This window comes from Lissotriton vulgaris, chromosome 6 (assembly GCF_964263255.1).
Source record: "Lissotriton vulgaris chromosome 6, aLisVul1.2, whole genome shotgun sequence".
Lineage (NCBI taxonomy): Eukaryota > Metazoa > Chordata > Amphibia > Caudata > Salamandridae > Lissotriton > Lissotriton vulgaris.
In genome coordinates, this window is record NC_141694.1 from 386,971,540 (window position 1) to 386,997,123 (window position 25,584).

At 42.8% G+C, this 25,584-nt stretch overlaps 1 protein-coding gene across 2 annotated transcripts in view; it reads left to right on the top strand.

Moving 5' to 3' along the window:
- Positions 1 to 3,632: 3,632 nt before the first annotated feature.
- The window catches only part of DLGAP2 (DLG associated protein 2), an 800,561-nt gene continuing 778,609 nt past the window's right edge, over positions 3,633 to 25,584 (top strand). Inside the window, exon 1 of one of the 2 annotated variants that reach the window (XM_086926407.1) lies at positions 3,633 to 4,694. In XM_086926407.1, coding sequence (XP_086782533.1) covers positions 3,696 to 4,694 — 999 coding nt within the window. In that variant the 5' untranslated portion in view covers positions 3,633 to 3,695. The remainder of the gene's footprint in view (positions 4,695 to 25,584) is intronic. The other variant, XM_086926408.1, reaches the window with a different exon arrangement.

Sequence of the window (25,584 nt, forward strand, 5' to 3'; positions counted from 1 at the left end):
TTTCCCTTCTTTAGGTATGACCACTATGTTGGCTTCTGTCATGGACTTTGTCGTACGTCCTTCACTAGCTATATTATTAACAACTCTCAGCATGGTCGGTTGTAGTTGGTCTGAAAAGATTTTATAAAAAAACGTCTGTAAAACGTCTGGACCCGGGGCTTTATTATCTTTCAAGGTTTTTTATCGAATTCTTAATCCCTGCTGCATTGAATGGTTTTCCTAGCTCTAGTTATCTGTTTCAGTCAATTGGGGCACTTTAAGTCTATTCAAGTATTGGATACAAATCTCTAAGTTAAGTTCCTGACCCTTTTTATATAAATCCTCATAGAAGGATTTAAAGGTGCTTAGAATATTTTTCTGTTTTGTGTGTATATGATCACTGACATCCTTGATGGATGAAATAATGTTCTTGTTCTGTTTGTGCTTAAGATATGAAGCAAGTAATTTGCCTGCCTTATTGGCTTTGCAAAGATCAAGGGCTTTATATTTTTTACCCATACTCCATCATGTTCGCTCAGAATTTTATTATATTCATATTTCCTTTGCGTTAGTGATTTGAGGATCGAATGATCTTTTAAATAAATGGCATGGGAGGGCTGCAGGGTTTTAAATTTGAGTTTTAATTTGATTAGTTTGGCATTAATATGTTTATTTATTTTTGTTTTAATTTCAATAGTTATTCCCCTAAAGGTGGCCTTCAGAGCATCCCATAGGGAATTAAGATTAGTTTCATCAGTATCATTATGCTTAAAATAATCTATAACAGCCTCTTCAATTTTCTTTTTGTCCTCAGGGTCTGATAAGACATCACTATTGAAGTGCCAGCTTTTTGGCGAAGGTTCATTATGACTGCCAATTTAACACTAATGCACAAGTGATCCGACACCAACCTAGGAGATATATCTGAGTGCTCAATTAAATGTGTGAATGAGCCTAAAATAAGAATGTAATCAATACTAGTATATGGATTGTGTGGGACAGAGTAAAAAGTATAATCTCTGGAATCTGAGTGTTGAAGAGAGCAGGCATCTATGTAATTAAATTTAGAACATATAGTGTGAACTATGGCATGCAATCTGGTGGGGTAGTATTTGCAATTGGATTGTCTGTCGATTATCGGATCTAACAGGATATTAAAATCTCCACCAACTATGATAAGATACTCCTGAGGAAGATCCTCTATAGTTTTCGATATACCCTCCCAAAAGACGGGATCATATGTGTTGGGGCCATAAATATTCACCACATGTATGAGGTCTTCTCCTTTCCTTAGATGGGTAACTAATAGTCTACCATCACTGTCATGAGTTTGTGATTCTAACGAAACATTTGCTTTTTTAGCTATCAAGGTAATCACCCTCTTCCATTTATGATCCACTGGTGAGCAAGCAATTTGTGAAATCCAATTTTGCTTAATAAAAGTAGCATCTTCTTTAGATAATTTTGTTTCTTGTAGTAAAATGTTGTCCCCTTTGTTTTTAGCTAAATAATCAAATATTTTTCGGCATTTAATTGGGTGATTAAGCCCTTTCACATTTAATGATATTATGCTGAGATCTTCTGCTATATTGCATGACCTAGATTGTGCCATCACATATACGATTGTGTACTAAACACATGCGTTTTAGAAGAGGTGCTGACTTCCACAGTAAACCCTGAATCATTTTCATAAAACACAAACACTGCATAACTATAACCTGTTGTGGCAAAAAAGAAACTATAAACGCCAACCATAATTATGTATGAAATAGAACATGGGCACTCTTGTCTAAAAGGTCCATGATACAGCCCGACTAATAATAGAGAAAAGACAGAAGACAGAAAAAAGGAGAAAAAACAAAAAAAAAATAAGAAGAAGTAACAGAAGGGAATACCCAAATGACAAAACACATCACATCTTGTTACATTCCTCATATTCAGGGAATTCCCCCCAAATGCCCCACACCACCCTCCCTCCCCACCCTTCCCTGCAAACCTTGAATATAGGAGGTGAGACAGCAGGAGCGTCCAACTGTCGAAGGGAGATTTACTTAAACTAGCAATGTAAATATTTCCAGGAAATATTGTATACATAATAGCGGATTACTTTATATAAACAAACTAAAGCATGAGCCAAGTTAGTACCAAGGGAGAAAAATGTCCCAACTATACTCACATAGTGTAGGTAGAAATATTCAGTAAGGTATTTAGTGCAGTTACCCATCAAGATACCAAGAGACCACCAAACTTGTAAACAAAGATAAATAAAGCCTTGTATATATTATGATTTCCTCTTGTTGGAGGAGGACTAAGAAGAATCCATGTCCTGAGTGGGTGGGCCTTCTAGAAAATTTGCTAAGTCCAAAGGGTCCGTGAAGTATTGATGACGACCATTGGCTATGTAAATTACGGCAATATAGTATAATGTTTTATGTCAGTAAATGTGCTCAAGGAGAAAGCTGTGGACATTTCAGAGTAGAGGTGTTGCAGTGTATCATCTTGTATATAGTTGGATATGTACTCGTCATGAGCAGAAAATCCATAATGAGGGTGAACACATACAAAATTGGTACAGGTGTAAGGGATGTTGTGTATCTTTTCCGCATGGGCAAACGAAAATAAAAAATAAAAATACTTGGGCTACATGATTTCTGTGTGTAGGAATGTACACAAGGGGCCGTATTACGCATGGTCTCTGTTTGTGCCGGGTGCACCTTTTAAAAGGTGCGCCCGGCACAAACAATGACAATGCACCCTATTATATTGTATACTCTTCCCCCCGGCGCAGCTGTGAACTCGTGCTGCCCCCAGGACAGTGCATTCATGTGAAAACACGGAGAGGCTGCTGGCAGCTGCTCCATTTTTTCTCTGCTTTTAAAGGGGATGTCTGGGAGATCCATAGGAACCCTATTCTCTTCTCCAGAGGGCTGCTCTCAGAGGGCGCACTCACAGGGCATCACCTAGAAGGTGGTGCACTGTGATTGCACCCCCTGAGAGCTTCTTTGCCTCTGCACCGACGTCTGGTCGCGATGGCGCGGTCACAGAGGCAAAGGAATCCCCTCATTTTCATAGGGCACGTCCCTATGCAAATGAGGGAACCCCTGAAGATAGCACAGGTGCTTTAAGTGCGCCAGCTCTATCAGTATTGCTGAAGGGGACGCACAAACATTTGTGCCCTTTCTGTAATACCAAAGTTCCCTGGGGCTCGCAAAGCAGGCGCAAATGCCCATTGAGCCCCCAGGGCACTTATTGTAACACGGCCCCAGCTGTATTTAAGCATGTGAAAATGCTCTTGAAAGAGATTAATTTAGAAGTCTTATGAATTTTAGTTGCAACCTCTCATATTTACTTTTGGATTTCCCATTGAAATAGAAAGTGCCTGAAATGTACTCCAGTAGCAGGAAGCATAAAGGGATGCATTCGTTTTTTTTTTTAATAAGGGTGCAAACTGCTGATTTTTCAACTCTGCTCTAACAGTCCTGGGATATGATATACTTTCCATTAGAGTAGGAAATCATTCATATGAAAATGACATTTGAGTGAGAAAGCTGACATTTGAGATTTTTTTGCAGTTATATAATCCATATAATATTATCATGATAACAGTCGGCGGTCACTTATGTGTTTTTTTCTTCCAATTAACAGATCAACAAGAACACTCATGGTCACCTTCTCAGCACTTCAATGAAGAAAGATACTCTCCTGCCCTAAAGAACATGAAAGGATTATCTGGTAGTCGCAATCAAACACAGCTATGTCCCGGTCATACTTGTGGCTTAGGACCTTCTGAGGATTGTGAGCACACACATGATCACATGCACCATGGGCAGGAACCTAGGCAATCGTATCTGCTCAGCCCTACGGAGAGCTGCCAAATGGACCATCACCGGTGCTCACCAAGGAGCTCCATTCATTCGGAATGCATGATAATGCCCATGATGATGAGCGATCACATGTCAAGTAGTACTTTTCCCAGAATGCACTATAACACGCATTTTGATACTAGAGATGACTGTGCAGTATCACACAATAGCAGTAAAATTAATCGAATTCCTGCAAACCTTTTAGATCAGTTTGAGAAACAGCTTCCCCTTCATCAGGATGGTTTTCATACTTTACAATATCAGAGGACATCTACAGCAACAGAACAGCGCACTGAAAGCCCAGGAAGAATACGTCATCTCGTACATTCTGTCCAAAAACTTTTTACCAAATCTCACTCTTTGGAAGGGTCATCCAAAAGCAATGTCAATGGAACAAAAGGAGACAGTCGGGGAGATGATCACCATCATGGCCATCATAAACACAGTAAAAGGAGTAAAAGTAAAGAGCGCAAACCAGAAAACAAACATAAAACTGGGATGACTGGTTGGTGGAGCTCTGATGACAATTTGGACAGTGATAGCACTTATCGAACACCTAGCGTGATGAATAGGCATCATGTGGACCATATTTCCCACTGCTATCCTGAACCTCTTCAAGGACATTTTGGAGATCTTTCTCTGAAAACTTCCAAAAGTAACAATGATGTAAAATGTTCAGCTTGTGAAGGGCTGTCCATGACTCCGGAGGGCAAATATATGAAAAGGAGCTCCTGGTCTACGCTGACAGTAAGCCAGGCAAAGGAAGCCTATCGCAAGTCATCTTTAAATCTGGATAAGCCTTTGGTTCATCAGGAAATCAAATCTTCCTTGCGGCCATGCCATTACCTTCAGGTTAGAGTTATTTGTTAACATTGAATTTTATTAACCATTCTACATCCCTCGTCCAATCTATAACTTGAGCCATCCACTGTCTGGTGCACTTCGCAGCATATTGTTTCGGATACTAACAAAGATGACATTTACATTTTTTTGATCAATATCAGTGATTTGAATGCCGTCTTTGTGAATTGATTTCTACATGGTTATGGCACTGTGTTTTCAATATTTCTCATTATTATCACATTGAGGATCACATTGAGGATACTGCTCATGTAGCACAAATATATTAAATAAAAATGTGAAAAATGTGTGCTAATACGATACAACGTCTTTTCACAGGACAGCTCTAGAATAACATGCACTAGAATAACATTGCACTGAAAAAAGAGAGAGTTCCAGAGAAAGTCCAGGCTGCTAGTTATTACATTGTATTGGACTCGGGGATAATTATGATTTTTTAATAAGTGACTATGCAAGCCCAAGTACAGACATCAAATGAGGTAGCCAAAGGAAAACAAGTTGAGGTCCATGTAAGTAGAAAATATTTTTTTATGTGCAGGCGAAATCTTGTAAAATTTGAGGATTTCACATTAAATGAACTTCACAAAATCTATTGTAATTTTACAGGTGTGCTACTGACAAAGATTGATTTGAGCAGATAATGTCTTGTAGGCACACCAGAGCTGTAGCCGAGAGAAATTATGTTTATGAACCAGTTTGGCACTGGTATCTTATCTGTCTGTTGATAAGCGCTTGCATTCAATTGTCATTTGAGCTAATGGTCAAGTACATTGGTCATTTTTTTGTGAGATGTCACAAAAAAATTGTGTCCAGTCCTAGTCATACACTTACAACTTCCCTGATCAGAGAAAAGACTGACAGCTAAACTTTAAAACAACTTCATTTTGTGTTTGTCCTCAAGAGGGAGAGATAGTGAAGCTCTATGGAAAAAGTGTGCATTCTCTTCATCCTGTAAGCTCAATAAAATCAAGCATAGTTGCATAATAATGCACTCCTTTAAGGTGTCCAATGTTCTATTGAGTACTTCCTTTTCTTTTCTGGTCTCCTGTATTGTATGGAGGGATGAATACATATATTTGTTAATGTGTACCTTTATGGAATGAGCCACCTATAAGGGTTCATGTTAGTGGCAAGAAATGTGCCGATGGAGAGAGGAGGTTGCAGGCTAGGATGTTATTTGAAAGCAGCGTTTTAAATATGTATGGCAGTTGGGAATTTGAAGTGGTTGAATTAGTGACAAATGAAACCTGTGCAGAGATTTTAGCTTTTGCAACCAAAATGGAAAACCCACAACTTCTTTTAGTACATTTTAAAATATTTTTTACCAAAAGGAGGTTTGAAGATGCTGATATTATATGTCTGTTAGGCAGAGTATTTGGAGATACAGGATATGTTTTTATGTTTTAGGCAAAAGGCACTATTTGCACTAGAAATCATAGGAACTAATGCCTGAAATATTTTCCCTCTGTTTAAGCCCAAAAATGATTTGAACACATGCATTGTAGGTTGGTGGAGATCTCCAAGCTATTTGTGGAAAGCATGAACTACATGAAGTTAGAACTTCAGTTGATCACTGATCTCACAGCTATTCTTGTAACAGTTGGTGCTGCAGTCAAAATAATGAAAAAAGGAAATAGGTGTTTGAGAGCAGAGGTATGTGACATTTCTGAATAATCCACAACATTGCTCAATGGTTATTTAGGGGTGATATTGTAATATGTGTACACAAAAAAACAAAAAGACAATTACATTGAAGGTTAAGGATGTCTGCAAATAAAACTCAAACATCAAAATGACATATCGCTTATGATTATATGACTTGAACCAATTCCTTTATTAATTGAATAACTTATAACAACACATATCATATTAAATCACCAATAAAGTTGTTAATGATAAAACTGTTATAGATAAAATGCCAGCTTTAACTAATGAGAGTGTATTTTTAACAACACATTTGACAGCACCTTGTTAATGGTAAAACTGATTTTGACGGCTCCTTTGTACGTAAATAAGTAAACAGGACCCATTTCTCATACTTTTTTGTGTGTTCATGTGTGACTTACATGCCCTAATAGCGTTTAATATGATTTTCAAAAGTTGATTTTGCACTCCAAAAAGGATTTGCTCACACAAAGTTGTTGTGTGTACATTTTCAAGCATAATTTGATGGTGGGAGGGGTGTGGACTTTTAAGGGCCCTCACAAACTTGGTTGATTGTGGGTATTCACGTAATTGTGTTGTGGATCGGAATTTCAAAACAACCAGGTCAAAGCACAGTTCTAATTTGCATCCACCTTCATCAGGTCCACCCATTTATATGTTTATAGGTGAGTGGCAGGGGGTATTGTCAGAGTCCCTGCTGCCTGCTTTGAAGTCCCTCTGGGGGTTCACAAAGATTCAAAGATGAAGCCAATACATCCAGCCTGAGGCAATAATTCCATTCAAGTATTTCTCTGGCATGTTCATCTAATAAATAGAGGAGGTGTTTAAAAATACAATCTAGTTGGGAACTTCGATCTTCCTAGCTCTATTCATATGGTCAATAAATATTACACAGGACACCCTATGCCTAGGCTGCAACCTTGTTTGCTGATAAGGGCTGTTTTGACTCAAGAGCCTGCTTACATGTTGTGCCGTTCCTGTGTGCGGCCGCATCTTGCATAGTGCGCGTCTCGCATGGAAAAAGATAAATGGGTGTTCCTGATGAAGGTGGATGCAAATTAGAAATTCCACCGAAATGTGTGTTGACCTGGTTGTTTTGAAATCCCAACCCACAACACAATTACAGACATTCTTTGAAGTGTTCTCTCCATCATTATCATTGGTGTATTTAATTGGGGCTGGGTAGATCATGTATGAGATGAGAGTGTGATAGTGTGTTGTTGTGTATGAGGTTAAAATGGTTATGTATGGTTGGCTATAGGGGGCATACCGTATGCTATAATTGGTATATGTTTCACAACATATGCATAGTTTTCAAATTTGTTTAATTATGATCGTACAAACATCTGATGTATTATAATGTGGAAGAATGCATATCTGTATTAAGGAATAATTTGTGGCTTCACAAATATGCTTTCACCATTGTATAATCAGAAATTCTCATTGAAAAATGTGAATGCATTTATACAAAAATTTATAAAATGATAAAGGTCAGTATGCTTATGTTTATAACTTGCATGTAGCCAGGTTCTGAGCTGGGATGGTGCAGTGAGCTAAAAAAACGGTGATGGATCAAGCCCTGATCTTTGGACTGGGTAAGAGTGGTCTGCTTAAATCAGACACTCTGTTCATCACCACCCCCTTTTCTGAATCATTTTGTCCACCATAAGCGTGGAAGGGTATACTCAGATGTGAGTCCCTTGCTCATTGCACCATCAGGATTCAAGCAAGCCGGGCCGACGACGGCTGAAATGCCAGAAACCGGTCCCCGGTAGCTTGTTTCCTTCCCAGTATAAGAATTGGCTTGGTAGTTTGGTTTGCCCTGTTCCCATCAAGCACTGGGACAGGAACAGACTAATTTGCATGTAGCCAGGTTCTGAGCTGGGATGGTGCAGTGAGCTAAAAAACGGTGATGGATCAAGCCCTGATCTTTGGACTGGGTAAGAGTGGTCTGCTTAATTCAGACACTCTGTTCATCACCACCCCCTTTTCTGAATTATGTTTATAACTTAACAACTTTTGTGATGGTCAGCCCATAGAGCTCTAGTAAGCCCACAGAGAACGAATACAGATCATGTGGGAGTTCACTCAAGTTCTTTTTTTATTCTGTCAAGGGCAGGATTAAGTATGTTTTCCTTGTGAAAAGGGAAAAGTAAACTACGTCCAAAAAAACTGTGGTGGTGTATGAGAAGATATTTCTCAGTGGGGAACAAATAAATTAGCCCCTTTGACCAAAAAAGAGAAAAAATATAGTAAGTTTGTGTGTTTATTTTAGACATTAAACTATGCTGGTGTATTTTTGTGAGTGCAATAACCGGAATTTCCAGATCTTTTCCAAATGAATGGCTGGTAACCTGCAACAGCTTCACTCACACTCCTAAAGCAATAGGTTGTTTCAAACAAAAAACGAATGGCATTGACATCATGGAAGTTTTCTCTCAACATACGGGGTCAATTTTACTTTTTCCTGTTTGGGAGCAACAACCTTTGCCTGGTGATGCCAAACAGAAAACATATGTTCAAAAATGTATTAGATAAATTGGTCTATAGTTAGAATTGTCTTGGTGTTTTTCATTTGGCTTTGGGAAGAGCATAACATAGCATCTTTGCATGGATTCAGCATATATTTTGTCTCGTATGTATAGGTTATATAACTCAACAAGGTTATTTCCAGTTTCAAATGCTTGAACTGCTTGGGAAATTCAGATGATAACCAATCAGGACCAGGTGACTCCCCCTTGCATAGAGTGAATCATGTGTTTTATTCCTTTTAATGTTACTTCTCCATGTACTAGATGTTGGTTCTTTTCTATTAATTGTGGTAAATACAGGTTATTGAAAAAATAAATAATATTTTCAGTCAGTTCTGTGCATTCTGCATAGTTTTACATATAATATAGGAGATACTTCATATAGTTCTTGTTTTTTAATTACACTTTCTTCTGGACAGAGAATGGAGAGTATAAACGTATCATTCTTTACTAGTTTCACATATTAGTTTAGTAGATTCCTCATCCCTCCCTCCAAGTAACACTACCTTTTTTTTAAGAGGGGCAATTTTGCTTTGTTATTGCAAGGAATATTGAACAACAAAAATGAAGAAGACAGGAGAAAAAGTGGAGAACAAACTACAGTGTTGACGAAAGAAGTAATATAAGTAAGTCATCCTAGAATATAAAAATATGATTATTTCAGAGAAAAACTATTTTACTCAGAAAATTCCCCTAGCAAAAAAATCATCTAAATATGTATTTAATACTGTTAAAACTTCCTCCAATCTCACCATTACTAAGTCTATGACTCCCAGTTAACCCTTATTTGATAAACTGGCACAAAACTAAAGTAGAGGAAGTGTATTGTGAATTTGATGTCAGTTGAAATATTATGCCTGGCGGGTCTAAAACCAAATCCCTAGGAACTAGAAAGAGTCAGCTCAATGAGATTCCTCTTTTTAAGGAAGAGGAAGTGATCAAAGTAATTGAAACCGCTAAGTCTGGGGCTCCTTCTGATCCCTGTCCACCTAAAATTCTCTATGAGATAGCAACTACGGTAGAAGTCCCTCTTACCAACAAAGGGCTGGAAACAAGCATCCATGTATCAATCATTAAAGAAACCTTCTCTTGACCCCAACAAGGCAATTGGCTACCGCACTATCTCAAGTTTACTAATGCCAGCCAAAATCTTAGAAAGTCACCTCATCTCTGAACTGTCAATCTTCTTAGATGACAATTATGTTTTGGATGAGTATATGGGTTCTGGAGAAATCATAGCACTGAGTCAATTCTGATAGTCGCCACTGAAGAGATCAGATCAATTGTCAACAATAGAGGGAAGGCTGCGTTGATCTTGTTGGATCTATCTGCAGACTTTCACACTGTGAGTCACACAGTGTAGTAGATAATTAAGATGCCATTGGTATTGCAGGGTCGCCATTCAAACTGCTGTACTAATTTCTCTCAGATAGAACACAGTTTATCTCCCTGCCTTGTGGGTTTCCACAAGGGTCATCTCTGAATACCACCCTCTTTAATGTTTACATTGTCGCCTTGGCCAGGTTGATTCACTCCTTTGGTTTTTCTTCTATTTCCTATGCAGACGATACACAAATCGTGATGTCAGTTTCAACTGATGTTGATGACACTGCTAAACACTTCAACAACTGTATGACTGCGGTAGTTGAATGGATGAGAGAAAATTACCTTAAACTAACCTCAGAGAAAGCTGAGGTCCTTTTGTTTTAGAGAGAGACTTCCTTTTGGAACACATCTTGGTGGCCCAAAATCTGGCCCGCTTTCACATGCTGGGCTTTAAAGTCTGGAGCTTAGGAGTCATCTTCAATGTAAATCTCACTTTCTCAGACCAGAAAAACATGCAAACTTTCGCCTGTTTTGTTCTATTAAGATCTCTTAGAAAGATTCTCCTATATTTTCCATTTGATCTACAGAAATCGATAGTCATTCTGCTGGTGCTTTCCAGATTAGATTATTGCAATGCCCTTTATATAAGCATCCAAAAACAAACTTTGAATAAACAGCAAATCTTACAAAATGCAGCAGTCGGTCTCTTAATGAGAATTCCTAATTTCAAATCTGCCTCACATGCATCGTTGGAGTCACATTGGCTGCCTATTAGGAAGGCATTATGCACTGCTCGCAAATCTCTTTATAACACTAGGCCCTGAGTACTTCAAGAGAAAATTCAGATGGTATACACTTAAGAGAGCCCTTCAATCAACCAGCTTAAGGAAAGTGGAAACTTCTAAAATTGATAAAGCATCTTGTGATCGGAGAAGCTTTATTTTCACTGCGTGTAAACTTTGGAACAAAATACCCCTGCGTCTCAAAGACCAGGCCAATTTATTATGTTTTAGAAAACAACTTAAAATCTGGCTTTTTTCTTCTATGTTGCCCAGTTAGTCATATACAATGTTACATCAAGCAGACACCAGTGCCAAGACTGCTGTTTCATTAACTTTTTCCTGTGTACCTTCGTTTAATTGTTTTTTCAATGCCTTGAAGTTCCCTGCTCAAGATTTGATCTTCTATATTTAAGGATTCTAACCCTGGGCAGGTCTACAATAAACCATAAATTTACAATACAATTTTAAACTTTCCCAAGGGTATATTTGGAGATACTATGATATTTGGATTAATTTAATTAATTCGAGTTTTGCTCTCCAAAATAATGGGAATTAATCTACAGATGAAGGGACGCTAATCTTTGTACAATCAATGAGAGTTCAAATGATGCGTGATCTTATAGAGTTACATTACCAATATTGGCTTCTAATTTAACCTTCCCACTTAGTCTTTGTTTTGGATGTCAAAATCCTCTAGTGGGGCAAGCTTTAATCCTGTATTCGCCAAAGTTCTCTCAAATCAGGAAAGTTGATGTGAAAAACTCAGAGTGGAAAAAATTAAAGTTTTGTGGCCGTCAAAGTCCTCTGATCAGTGTTGATACTTTTCGCTCCTCCACCCGGTCATGATGTGTTATATACCATGTACCCTTATCAATCTTAAATCATTTACTTGTAATTCAAGCTGCGAGAACAAGGTACCTTATTTCCTGCTGCTAATCGTTTATTAGTAAACAGATTGATTCTAGTTAAACAAACCATGTTAGGGTTTAGTTGGGGATCCTGTCTTGGACATAAAAGTATAACGTATCTGTATATTTTAATCTGATTTCATGTTTTATGTGTTTTTGCTGATTGTAATGATTTTAAGTAATCAACAAATAAACTTACAATAGTACAGTCAAGATTTTCTCCTTTAATTTTTTTTATGTAGCTAAATATCCTCCAGTGGAGCCAGCCTGAAGCTATATCAGTTTCATGAAATTCGGACACCTTTGCTGCAACGTCCTGCTGAGGCCAAACTTTTCCAAACAACAAAGTTCAAGCTTTTCAGACTTTCTGGGGTAGTTCTTGTTAGCCACTTCTCAGGCTCCCAGGAATACTCAGGGGCAGCACTTAGAAGCCAGGACGCACTAAAGTAGGTTTCACCTGCAAGATTCAGTCCAGTTCCAGTTGTAACTGGTCCCTCCAGGAAAGAGACCTCTTACAGCTTATGTCCCTGAAGCCACACAGGAAGTAAGGCAAACAAACCTTGAAGTTGACTCTTATTCCTGAGTACAAGTGGGAGCAAGCCCAGCCTTTCAGGTCTCATGGCAGGTTACAGACAGACAAAAAGTGAATTCCTCTCTAGTTCCACCACAGGTCCAGAAATAGTTTTGAAGAGATGGGTGTGAGGTGCTTATTATGTTCCTTTCACTACCCAGTACATGGGGTGGCTCTAGGAGAATGGGCGAAAAGATCCCAGGGTTAAACCTTCGCATGTTTGCAGCAATTCCTGTTTACCTCATAACAAACTATTCCCTTGTGCGCCATTTTCAGAAAATAACCAACTTGGAAATATCTTTCTGCTCAGTTAGGTAGCTTGTGGCAAACCTAAGCCTGGGTTGAAGGCATCCCTTCCAACTCAGACATTATAAACTGGCTCTGGTCCCACCTTCCTCTTTCACTGAAATAAAATTGAGGAGGCTAAGGTCTTTTTTGAGATCTAAGGACCCCTGTTCCTCAGGCTTCCCTTATCATTCATCTATAAAAGCTCAGGTCTGCTCGTATTCCCTTTTAAACTAGAGTGCTTGGTTTAAGTTGGGCCTCATTCCTCCCCTTAGCCATCCAGCTAGGCCCAAGCCATTGTATCTGCTCTGAACAGCATTTCACTCCTCATCAAAGCAACACTGTCAGCCAGCTGCAGATAGACAGGCAAATGCTAATTAAATTGCACAGGCTTTGGGCAGGGGAAGCATACATTTTTAAACATTACTTTTCTTACATAATTATCAATGTGCCCAATAGGGTTCGACTGCCCGTGGGGGGTTTGGAATAGGCCTGGCCAACCTTACACTGTGCATGGAAGAAGTGGGGGTTAGAGGCCATGGAGATCCCACTCCTGGAGCCATATTAAATATTTAAAGGGAGGGGGCACACTGCTCCCATCCTGAGCCTAAAGAGGCCCCATCCCCCAGGGCCACAGTCATTAAATGGGGATGGGGGCCACGCAGCCCAACCCCAGAGCCATACAATGGCCCATCGACCCCATCCCTTGAGAGTGCGTGCAGGGAAAAAGTGAGGTTCTCCCACCTGCCGAAAGCATAAAGCTCATCCTGCCAGGTGGTAGAACAAAAATTTTCCCAAGCCCAGCCTGAGCAAAAGAAGACTGCTACCGCAAAGCCAGCTCTGCTGCTCCTTTAATAGGTACATGTGAGAAGCCTTTGGGCCTGTAGGGGCCCTAGCCAATGCCAATGAGGGATGAGCTGTGGGGACACAGAAGCAGGGATCCAGCTTGGCCACGGAGGCCCTGGGGCTCCCATGTGGCCCCAAAAGAGAACCATGCTCTGGGGTTCCCTGAGTGAGCACCGAGGCACCCCTTAAATAATAAAAAAAAAGCCATCTCCTGCTCAGCCTCGAGAAATAGGGCCACTTGCAGGGAGACAGCAGGGCACAGGGACTCCCCCTGTTTCTGCCTATCAAAACAAAGTAGTGTGAGTCCTGGGTGGGACTAATACACCCAGAAAAATTAAAATAAATCCCACAAGAAGTGAATCATTAATGAGCAGCAATAGCTGCTCATTTTGTTATTCACTGCTCCGTCAGGGAGCAACCCATAAAAAATACCCAGTGAGGGCAATTTACATATCTTTTATTTGTGGTGATCTCCATAGAAAAGGCAGGGGCACCACCAAATTTCTTTGTCAAGTATGTGGGCATCTGCAAGGAGTTCTGAAGCCCCCCAGAAACATTAGTAAAAAACAGTAAGTCTCCTTGGTCACTGAAACTTACCATATTCTTTTAAGTACTTCCCAGGCTGAGGCTTCTGCTCTACAGCTGGGAGCGCAGCACCCTCTTGGGACTGGTTCTATGCTGTGTTTTATGTGGCCTCAAGGTGTATGAAAGACGCAAGTCTTTCTTGCGGTTGTTTTTATAACTGCAATTTTTCGGGCTGAAAAACATCAAAAAAAGACTTAGAGGAAAGTTTGCATTTTTGTTTTTACATTTTTTGTTAACGAATTGGGCTTATTTACAAGCTTCTTGCGCTGCCAGTACGTCACTTTTCCCATATTAAATGTGGCGCTCCTTCTGCGCAAGAGTCTTGTAAATAAGCCCCAATATGCCTCTCACTATTTATTTTTACATTTTCCACTCACAAAATGTAATAAAACAAATTAAAAAAGAGTCACAAACCGGTATTTTGATATAACTTTATGGATTTTTTGTAAGTAACCAATATTAATACCAATATTAATAACAAATATTTTTTAAGGAATCAATATTAATAAACATTGCATTGTGTGTATTAAATATAAATTTGCTTAAAATTGCTTTGCAGGGGGGTAATTGGCTGCCCACCAAAGGCCATGCACAATGGGGGGTTGGTTTTACCTATGGTAATAAAATATTACTTTATGTAAACAAAAACTCTGGAAATTCACTGAGGAAAAAAAGGTTAGAGTGACGTCATTGTTAGATATGTTAATATCTTTTTTGCATTAAAAAAACTTGGCAATTCACTGGAAAAAGAAAGGTTAAAGGGACATAATATTTCAGTAAAAATGTCACTTAATACATGACATTTTAAACTAACAAAACCACTGAAATTCACCAGTTATAGTTCTCTAAAGCAACTATAACTTGTGCACTAAAGTAAATATAACTCTCACCCTCACCACGGACAGCTAATTGCTCCACACATTATATCACTCTATGACATCATTGGTAATATCATGCAGCATTTTCAATGACATCAGTGATGACAAACTGTGCATGGATGGGGTGCAAGTTAAGTTATAGTTACCCCCAGCGGTGGAGATTTGGCCTCAGAGCCTGAGTGTCAGTGGCCAAACTCCCCTTTTCACCCCCAGTCACCCTACCCCCAGTATATAATGCATATCTATCTAACTATAATGTCTTTTTAACCTTGTGTTTTTTGTGTGAATATATATGTATATTACCTAGTAGTGGTCGCCACTAGCTAGATATAGTTAGGTCTACTTTAAATCGGCTGATATTTTTGGCTTCACTAATAACTTTCGCACCATTTGACGAATCTTCACGAAACTTTCCAAACAAAAAGTTCATCCACCTCAGCTCCTTCCCGAAAGGTTTTGGGGCGATACATCAAGTGAGGCTGAGAAAACAGGGGAGATCCTAAACATATAATCCCCATGCATTTTATATAGGCCTATTTAAGACAGGCTAAAGCAAAAACTGCTGAACGGAATTACACCAAATTTGGCAGGAAGCTAGATCTTGGTCCACCGAGTGAGCTTTTTGCAATTTGGTGTAAATCAGCTCATTAGTTTTTGAGAAATCAAGGAAACATTAATTGATTAATTGGATATTTTGACAGTAAAAAATAAAGCATTCTGATTGGTCAAGGGAGCTTTACCCAGGTATTTAAATGAGTGTGGAGCCCAATTAATATCAGCAAGCAGATCTGCAGGCCTAGACGTGGGTCCTGCCATTGTAAATAGGCACGTCTTTTTCTTGTTAACCCGTAGGCCCGATAGAGACTCAAACCTCTCCAAGAGCCTTAGGGTTACCGCCGTACCTGTCACGGCTTACCCCAATTAAACCAGGAGGTCAACGGCATATAGAGAGATGGTGTGTACGTGCCCGTCTACCCTGTGACCCATCCCTTTCCGTATCAGTTCTGCAAGAGGTTCCATTGCCAGGGCAAATAGAAGGGGCGAGAAGGGTCTCCCTTGCCGAGTTCCACACAAGTTCTGGTACTGGGGAGATACAGTTTTGCCTGTCCTAACCCTCGCCATGGGGGATGTGTAGAGGAGTGGCACACATTTCACCCAGCCCTTCCCAAGGCCCATCCGCAACATTGCTTCAAACAGGTAGTCCCAGCCGACCGTGTCAAAAGCTTTTTCGAGATCAATCGAAAGTACAGCGGCATGTGGCATGGATTTTACCTCAGTATGGTAAAGGATTGAATATAGACTACGAAGATTGCAGGAAGTGTTGCTAAAGGGAATAAAGCCTTTTTGATCTGAATGTATAAGGGGCGTCATGTGCAGGAGCAGTCTAAGCGCCAATAGTTTGCTGAGAATCTTTAAGTCCCAATTGAGCATAGACAGCGGTCTACACTCCCTAACCAGGGCGTCTATCTCTGTGGTTATGAGGAGAGGGATCACCAAAGAACTTTGAGTGGACTCGGGGAGGCTTCCAAGACATAGAGATTCTGCATACAGAATCACTAGTTGCAGCACTAGCTGGGCTGCATATCTCGCATAAAATTCTGCAGGGAGGCCACCCAGCCTGGTGTTTTGCCAGACGCCATGTCCGCAATGGCCCCACGGACTTCCTGCAGGGTCACCGGGCACCCCAGCTCATCCTGTGTTTGTATGTTTAGTGTCCAGAGCAGCAGAGCCTCCAGAAAGTCTCTGACCATGGACTGAGGAGCCGATATGGGGACATCATACAGTTTCTCATAATATTCCTGGAACAAGGTATTAATTGCTTAGGGCTATACATCAATTCATGTTTTTCTGTCCGGGCCCCTCTAATTTTGGGTTTGATTAACCACACCAGCAGTCGGCCGGCTTTCCCCTTTTCCCTCTGCACCATATCCAAATACTCCCTGTGACTATGGCATCTCAACCTTTTTAATGCATCGTCATATCTTGCGCGCGTCTCTTGCAGGTGCACCGCAGATTCAGCGTTTTGTCCCTGGGCGTTAACTAATTGGTGTATCTTAGCCTCAAGGTCTAGTAACTGTTGTCAGATTTCCAGCTGGGCTCCAAGCGACTGACCCAGGCAATGTCCCCTCACCGCCACTTTAAATGCTTCCCACTTTACTAGTACAGAGGAAGCTGTTTGAGCATTGGCCGGGAAAAATGCATCAAAAAGGGTGTCCAGGGATTCCCAGAAGTGGGCATATTCCAACATCAGTGGCTGCAGCCTCCATAGAGGGATCATGCATGCGTCTCCCCAAATGCTGATGGATAATTTATAAGGGACTATTGTCTGAAAAGGTCCATCTGGAGAACCAGGCCTTATGGGCCTGGCGGCGCAGGGCACACCTTAAATCCCCGAGTTCACCTGCCTTGTCGAACAGAGACACGAGACACTCTGTTGGGTGTGGAAAGCCAGGTTTATTAGCTGCAGCCAAGCACAGTTATCCCAGAAGTTACACCCAAGGTGGGTTCTGAGGAGACTCCCACTTCAATCCGTGGCGCACAATCTTTTATAGGAAACACATTTACAGAGTTCACTCCTTACACATACAAAACGAACCAATAAGAAAAATTGGAAAACAAGCTATCAGGTGTCTCAAATACGCCCCTTTCTCAGACCCCGTGTGTTACCCCTCCCAACAAATTAATCAGTACTAGTACCAACAATCCAATTTGCAGGTGGCAGGACGTATTTGTGTGCCTCAAAGGATAGTTGCGTAGCAAGAGAATACAAGGAGAGAATAGTGAAGGCCAGTCAGATAAGATAATGTAAGGAGAGAATAGGAGAAGGCAAATAGTCAGTCGAGACTGGGATCAATCAACCCAGACATGGATTAATGAACTCGGCCAGACCCTGACATCGGTTTCGTAAACAAGGGCAATGGAGTTACTCTTTAACAGAAAGGACACGCAGCAGCTGAGAAAAGCAAACACACTTCGTCCACCATGCTGCCTGAGTGAGGGCAACACAAAATGGCGACGAGACACAAAATGGCCGCGGAATACGGGACAAAGTCAGAAATCGAAGAACCTCACGTCCCAGGTATTCTGTGTGTGTGCTGGAGGTACTAAAGGCTGTGTGAACAGGAATGTATCTAACCTGGTGCGCAATTGGTGTATCGGGGAGAAGTAAGAACATTCTCTATCTACCATATGCTGCATCCTCCAAATATCCTCCAGTCCCCAGTTATTTATCCAGCTGTGGAACTGTGATGCTATGCGATGAGCCTGCGATTCTGGGAGAGGGGGGTGGGAACAGTCTGCTGAGGTGTCTGCAATCAAGTAAAGTCTACCCCAAGTGCTACATATCCCCCATGCATCCAACCATCAAAGCCGAGATGGCAGAGAGGAATGCAAGTAGGTTAGGTGTGTATACAATACCAAATGTCACTTCCCAACCCGCCAGCCTCCCTACAATAAGCACATATCTACCTTTGCTATCTATAACAATATGGGTATGGTCAAAGGGGACCCGGGCCATATCCAAATCAATACTCCTCACACATAGTCCGAGAAAGTAGTTGCTTATATCTGCCCTCTCCACCGCCTGCGCAGCTTTCGGACCTCGCTGCCAATTAACGGAGTCTCCTGGAGTAGGGCTATATGGACATCTCTCCGCTTTAAGTAGGTGTATATGTTGTGCCATTTAGTCATGGTCCCCATCCCTCTTATCCCTCTTATATTCCACGTTATAAACTTTAACGTATTGTGTGCAGGCAGCATAATGACACAGAACGGCAGCCCAGGCCTGTCTCTGCGGCCCTCCCAATTTCCAGACCCCAGTTATCCACACCCACCCTCCCCTGCAAACTGAATGCGAAAAACTATTAAGTATACCCCGATGTCAAACAATTTCCTGATCCCAGAAAATTCTGGTAACAGCCAGCCACCCAAACCTTAAGTAAAACATCAGCAAATAGTTGAGGTCCAAACCCAATTTGTGGCAGTTATTACAAAGAAACCAAGAGCACAAAAGCTGTATATGGAGCATCAGCCCCAGTGGGCCGTACCGGCGGTGCCCAGGAACCCAGTAGACAGCCCCCGTGGAAGCCACCAGTGAACAGTAACAAACATCAATATCAAATAATCTCATCAGCTGTCTTCGGGGTCACCACAGGCAAATTGATGCTGCCACTGCGGGAGGATTCCGATTCCAACCCCTCCATCTATCTCAGTGAGTGGGATCCTCCTTCCAATGGCGATTCCCTTTAATGCATGACCTCCGCCAGAAGTGCATCAGCTCTCTTTTTCTCTGTTTTTTGAGGAACTCGGTTTCTTTGGGGGACCTCGCCCCTGCTGCTTCTGAGTCGTTTTCTGCGTTCTTGTCCCCAGGGCGGCGCTACCGTCCTCCACGCTGCTTGTGGGCCCTCCATCTTATAGGGCTCAATCCATTCCCAAGCCATTTTGGGATCCTCACAGAAATGGGCCTTTCCATCCAAGAGTATACGCAGTCGGGCTGGGAATATCAATAAATACTGGAGACCCTCTTCTCTTAGAGCTTTCTTAGCTATGAGGAAAGAGGCTCTCTACCTACAGCGTATAGTCAAGAATAAGTGAATCTTTGCTATTGTCCACCACATAGGGGCCTTTAGCCCGTGCCCTTTGCAGTAAGGCATCTCTGTCCTTGAAATGAAGGAGCCTGGCCACTACTGGGCGCAGAGGCTGCCCCGTAGCCGGCTGTCTGGCAGGGAAGCAATGGGCTCTCTCCAAAGTGTATAATGTTGACAGGCCCTCTGGTACGAACACCGATCGGAGCCAGTACTCCAAGAAAGCAACCATGTCATCTGCTTTCGCTCCCTTAGGCAGTCCCAGGAGCCTGATGTTGTTTCTCCTGTTCTGGGCTTCTGCATCCTCTGTGCTCCATTCTAGGGTACAGACCCTATCAGATATTTTTCCTACTTGAAGTACCAGCGCCTGTTGTGCCGGTGCAATGTCTGCAAGAGAGGATCTGGTCAGCGTCACTCTCTCCACTAGTTTCACATGTCCTGCTCTCAATAAGCCCAGCCCCACTGACACTGTACTTATGTCCTGGTGTAGTGTTGCCTTTGACTCAGCAATTGCATCCAGTATTCTGGTCTGTTGCTGTTGCACAGGGTCCTCAGGGGGGTTACTGCCCAAGTCTTTTTGCACCCGTTCCTGGGTTTTCCCTACTTGGTCTGGGGCAGCCTCGTCTGCCTCGTTCTAGGCTTGCCCATCGTGTGAGGGGTGCTCCAAGACAAGTATCTTGGATATGCTCTTCTGCAGTCCAGCAATCTAGGCCACAGTCCACCTCAGTGGTCCTACCTCCAGCAGACTCCCACCAAGCCGCCACTCAACCTGAGCCCCCTGCTTTGTATTGCCAGGCCCATGGTCAACATTGCAGGTTGCTCACCAAGTGACCCCCTCCGTTGCAGCAATACATGTCACGTATCCTGCAAAGGCATCCCGTGTGGCCTGTTCTGTACATAGTGTTTTGGTCCGGCCTTGGTAACTTCTTCCGAATCAGGCAGGCTTTGCGTTGCCCTGTGCATGCCCCAACAAGGGTGTGCTTCCCCTCCAGCCAGGTCCATCCCAGGAGGGTGCCCCCTGCATGAACTAGTTCCATGGTCTCTGCAACATGGGCCCAGACCCTGGATCTCACGTTCTCATTGGTTCCAAGGGTACCGGCCTTCATGGCCTCGTTACTGTGGCAAGGTCGCTCTCCCGGGGCTTCCTCTCATACTGTCCTACAGCTCAGTAAGCTTCTCCACCCGCTTTAGTGTCCCGGAGTCCGTTTTGTGCGCAGTCAGTGGCGCTTTGCCCATTGATTCCACCGGGCCTTGATTCAAGCCCTGAGAAACCACGGCCATTCCCCAAGGCTGCTCTTACAGTCTCGCTTGCTCTGGGTCCGTCCAGGCTTCAGGGACACCAAGGCCTCAGCCTGTCATCTCGGGTCTCACAGCTCTCTCCTCTCCTGTGGGATGTCCCCGACCAGGCCCCTTCTCATATGCAGATTCTCTCATGATGCCCCTCAGTCTCAGGCCACCTCTCTCTCCTCCATCGTGCTGGGGACCCGTACTTCTGCTGCTGGACTTAGTATGGTCCCACCAAGTCTTCCTCCAGGCTTCAACTATGCCCAACCACTCTCCGGCTGCTTAGGTCTCGCCGTTCCCTTCACACTGTGGGAAGGTCTCCTCCGGGATACCTCCCAGCCGACAGGTCGTTCTGTTGCAGTCCAGCAAACCGGAGTGGCCTTGGCTTCTTCTGGCCATCAGGGGACATTGCCGGGGTGTGGTCTGCTATCCCGCTCCCAGGTCTCAGCCATCCGGGTTCTTCCGGGTGACAGGCGGCTTCAGACATTCCATGGGGCTCCCCCGGTGCATCAAGCCCCCTCACTGAGCCCCAGAGCCCTGGCCGTCGACAATGAAGCAGTATAATTGGCTGTCCAGTGCGGAGCTACATCTTAGGCTGCCAAAACTAACCCCCAGTGGTGGGGCACAAGTTATAGTCAGCACTGCTATAACTGGTGAATTTCTGTGGTTTCTTCATTTTTTTTAGTTCAAAATGTTAATGCTGTCACTGACAAATTCACCACAACTATAATGTTTCTTAAAGGTGTTTAAAAAAATAAACATCCTTTTATCGCACCTAACTATAACGTTACTTTAACCTTTTGTCTTTTTCAGTGAATATGTATATATATATATATATTACCTACTGGCGGTCGCCAGTAGGTATATATAGTTAGGACCTAGTTTCCATAGGAAATCCCCAACATTCTGTTGGGAATAACTTTGGCGCTGGTTGATGAATCTTCGCAAATTTCTCAAAGAAGATGGCTCGCTCCGCTCCACTCCTTCCCTGAAAGTTTGGGGGGGATTCGTCAAGTGGGGGCTGAGAAAAAAGGGGGGTCCCAAAACGTGTTTTCCCCATGTCAATTTCCATAGGACCTTTAGACTCAGCTACAGCTTGAACCGCTGAAGGGAATTACACCAAACTTGTCAAAATGGTAGTGTCTGGTATGCAGATCACGCTTTTGGTAAAATAGTGTAAATCCCTCCAGTGGTTCCTGCGAAAATTAGAAGAGAAATCAATTATATATCTATAAGCGCGCATGCGTGCGCGCATCCCGCGATTTTCCGTGATTTTTGTTTTGGGGGGGGGGCTTGGGGGGGGGCTTGGGGGGCTTCTCTCTTTCATTTCAATGTTTTTAATTTAATTTCGAGGGTGCCCACCCCTCGTTTTGCACCCCGAGATCACCGCCGCCGCCCGAGCTGCCTTAAGATGGCCGCCGCCTGGTTGTGGGCAGGGCCGGGAGGACGTGGTTTTCGCTTCCCCCTGCCTGGGGGAAGCCTTTGCTGTGCCCGTCCAGTCTCCCGTGCCGAGGGGAGACCGGGTGATGCCCTTCTACAATGTTACAATCTGCCCGCCTGCTGCATGGAGACGCGGGGAGGGTTGCGTTACAGGCAGCTCTGTGGCGCCGTGGGTGGGTGGGGGGGGGGGTCGAATGTGATCTCGCGCCCTGGAACAGGAAGCGAGGCGGGGCCGGAGTGGACTCGACTGGAGTTGAGTTTGTTGTAAGGGGCTGGCCGCAAACTCAATCATGGTGCGGCCCGCAGCATTGCGCTGTCTGCTGCAGCTCACATGGCATGCATTGGTGCACATCCCGATGTGCTGTCAGCTCCGCAGCCGAATCAATTATTAATTGCCGTACCCAGCCATGCAAGACAGGAGTGTTTGACACGGGGTGCAGAGGCTGCCTGGACAGCCTTTCAGTGGACGGCCCCACACTGGACGGCCCCGCTGAACAGCCATATAGCCCTGATACGTACCAGTACCACGGTCGTCGGCAATGCTCATTTTGCCTTTACTGCATGCACACGGAGGAGGAGCTGAAGGAGAGAGACCGAATACTGCAGTGGCCCGGGGAGCAGCTGAGTGCCTGCTAGCTCGCGGAGGTAGTTTATAAATGTGTGTATTCTTCATGTCCACGCCTAATTACTTCAGGCGTTTAGTTGTCTGGTGCTCATTGGATGTTGGGTGGGAGCTGTATATTCAAGCTGGTGTACTAATAAATGGCATGCGGCTACTGCAAGGTGCTAAATGCAGTGTGTGATGTGGCTCCTGTCAGCAATGGCGGGGGTGGCTCAAACCTGTTTCAAAACAGACTCAAACCTGTTTCAAAACCTGTTTCAAAACAGACAATGCGACTATGCTGTGTTTAAAATGCAAATGTAACTACAAAGAGCATATTTTGATAACACATTTTTATTATATGTGGCTATGGCTACCTACCTGTGAGTGGCGGAACTCACTGTCCATCCTGGAGTAGACTGGAGGCGGGCTGGGGCCACCGGGCGGCAAACTCCTATTCCAGTGGCCCACGGTAGTTCATACCCTGATCTTGCCAGCCTTGGCAGAGTCTATCGCAGAGTCTATCGCTGCTGCCGATGGAGCAGCATAACCACCACAATCCCATCTGCAGCTGACATATGTTACATTTACCAGCCTGTGTCTCGTACGGTGCGATCAGGTGCCTGCTGGTAGTAATGCTCAGAAGGTGACATAGGTGGCTGGACCGGCGCTGTGTGAGGTATTTAACTGCATGTTTCATGTTGTTGGGGCCTCTCTGACATCGGTTCCCTCTTGATGTCAGAGAGAAGCCCAGACCATATGCTTTCCCGATTTTACGGGAAGGAGAGGCCCACCTCAAAGGCTGGCAATCTGTGTTTGGCAAAGGCTGGAAGCACAAGCCTCAAAACAACATACAACCGAAAAAAACAGCTCCTGGGCTACTGTGCAGTCTTGTTTTGATATACTACAAATGAGCTTTCTGATATTTGTATGATTCCAAGTGTATGACTTAGACATGACTCTGATACATGGAAGTCATTTAACAATTATTTATTACTTAAATGAGTGTTATTTCTCATATTTCTCTGTTTTACTCATATTCATAGCTTGATTTTGCTTGCGAGAAGGTGTCACTCATGTTCATTAAAACGTCACTCATAATTACTCTTAAAATATGAAAATGGCACACATGGCAATCTGAAACCTTGGCAGCTATGGTGATGTTGCCGACCAAACCATCACTGCTGTGTCCATGGCTAGAGCCCCGGGGTGAGGCAGCCGAGGCGCGGCTGACCGGCGATTCTGCTGCGAAGTGCATATTTAATCCTTTTGGAGTTGCATCCACCCAACAATCATTCATCCATCAGGCATCCACCAGCCATCCATCCATCTTCCAGCCAACAATCATGCATCCATCCAACACCCAGCAACCCTCCCACCCACCATTCATGCACCCCATCCATCCACCCACCCATCCATCCATCCTGCATCCATCCATCATTCATGCATCCATTCACCCATCTATCATGCATGCATCCATCCATGCATCCACCCAACAATCATTCATCCATCATGCATCCAACCATCGTTCATGCATCAAAAATCGGATCCCTAGGGCTGCTCAGGTGGTCCCACAAGGATATTAACATATTTAAACGTTATCCGCTAATAGAATTAGCATTTTCAAAACCTTGCAAATTCACTGAAAAACCATCGGGAACTGGTCAGTTATATGGGTATGATGTGTGTGGGATGCTGTGCTTAGCAAATAAGCACACAGTGGAAGCACATGAAGTTCTTATATCAAAAAAGCGCTTCTGCATTTCCTAATCAAACTCACGGGAAATAAATGCTGACAAATTTGAGGTTAGCAACACGGTACCTCGTGGCCAGGCTTCCTTGTTTCTCCTTTATCACTGCCTGGGAGTTCAGGGGTTAAACCATCCCAACATGCCTCACTCCCAATTTATAAAGCAAGAATTCTTCCATAAATCAAAAGTTACAAACAGACTTTGTAATGTCATAACTCTCGTGACGGCTTTCTATATATATTCACTGAAAAAACCATAGGTTTTAGGCCTTATATAGTTAGGAATTAGCATTTAAAAAAGCTTTGAAATTCACTGAAAAAAACATAGGTTTTAGGCCTTATATAGTTAGGAATTAGCATATATATATAGATAGATATATATATATTAGCTTTTAAAAAACCAATGAAATTCACTGGCAAAACCATAGGTTATAGACTATATATAGTTAGGAATTAGCCTTTAAAAAACCTTGGAAATTCACTGAAAAAACCATAGGTTTTAGCCCTTATATAGTTAGAAATTAACATATAAAAAACCATTGAAATTCCTCCTATATAGTTAGCTGGACATTTTATTGATATAAAACCAATGAAATTCAACATATAGTTAGTTGCACTAATTATATATTTCACGCATCCGCAATCCAATGCTGATGATGTCACATATTACATCATTCATGACATGGTCCGTGACATCACTGACGACATCACTGATGACATCTCATTTAACATCAATGATCACACCACTGATGATATACTTCATGTGATAATACAATGCACCTCCTTACACTCTAATATAACTTCTGTTACACCTAGTGTAAAATACAGAGTATCATTATTTAAACT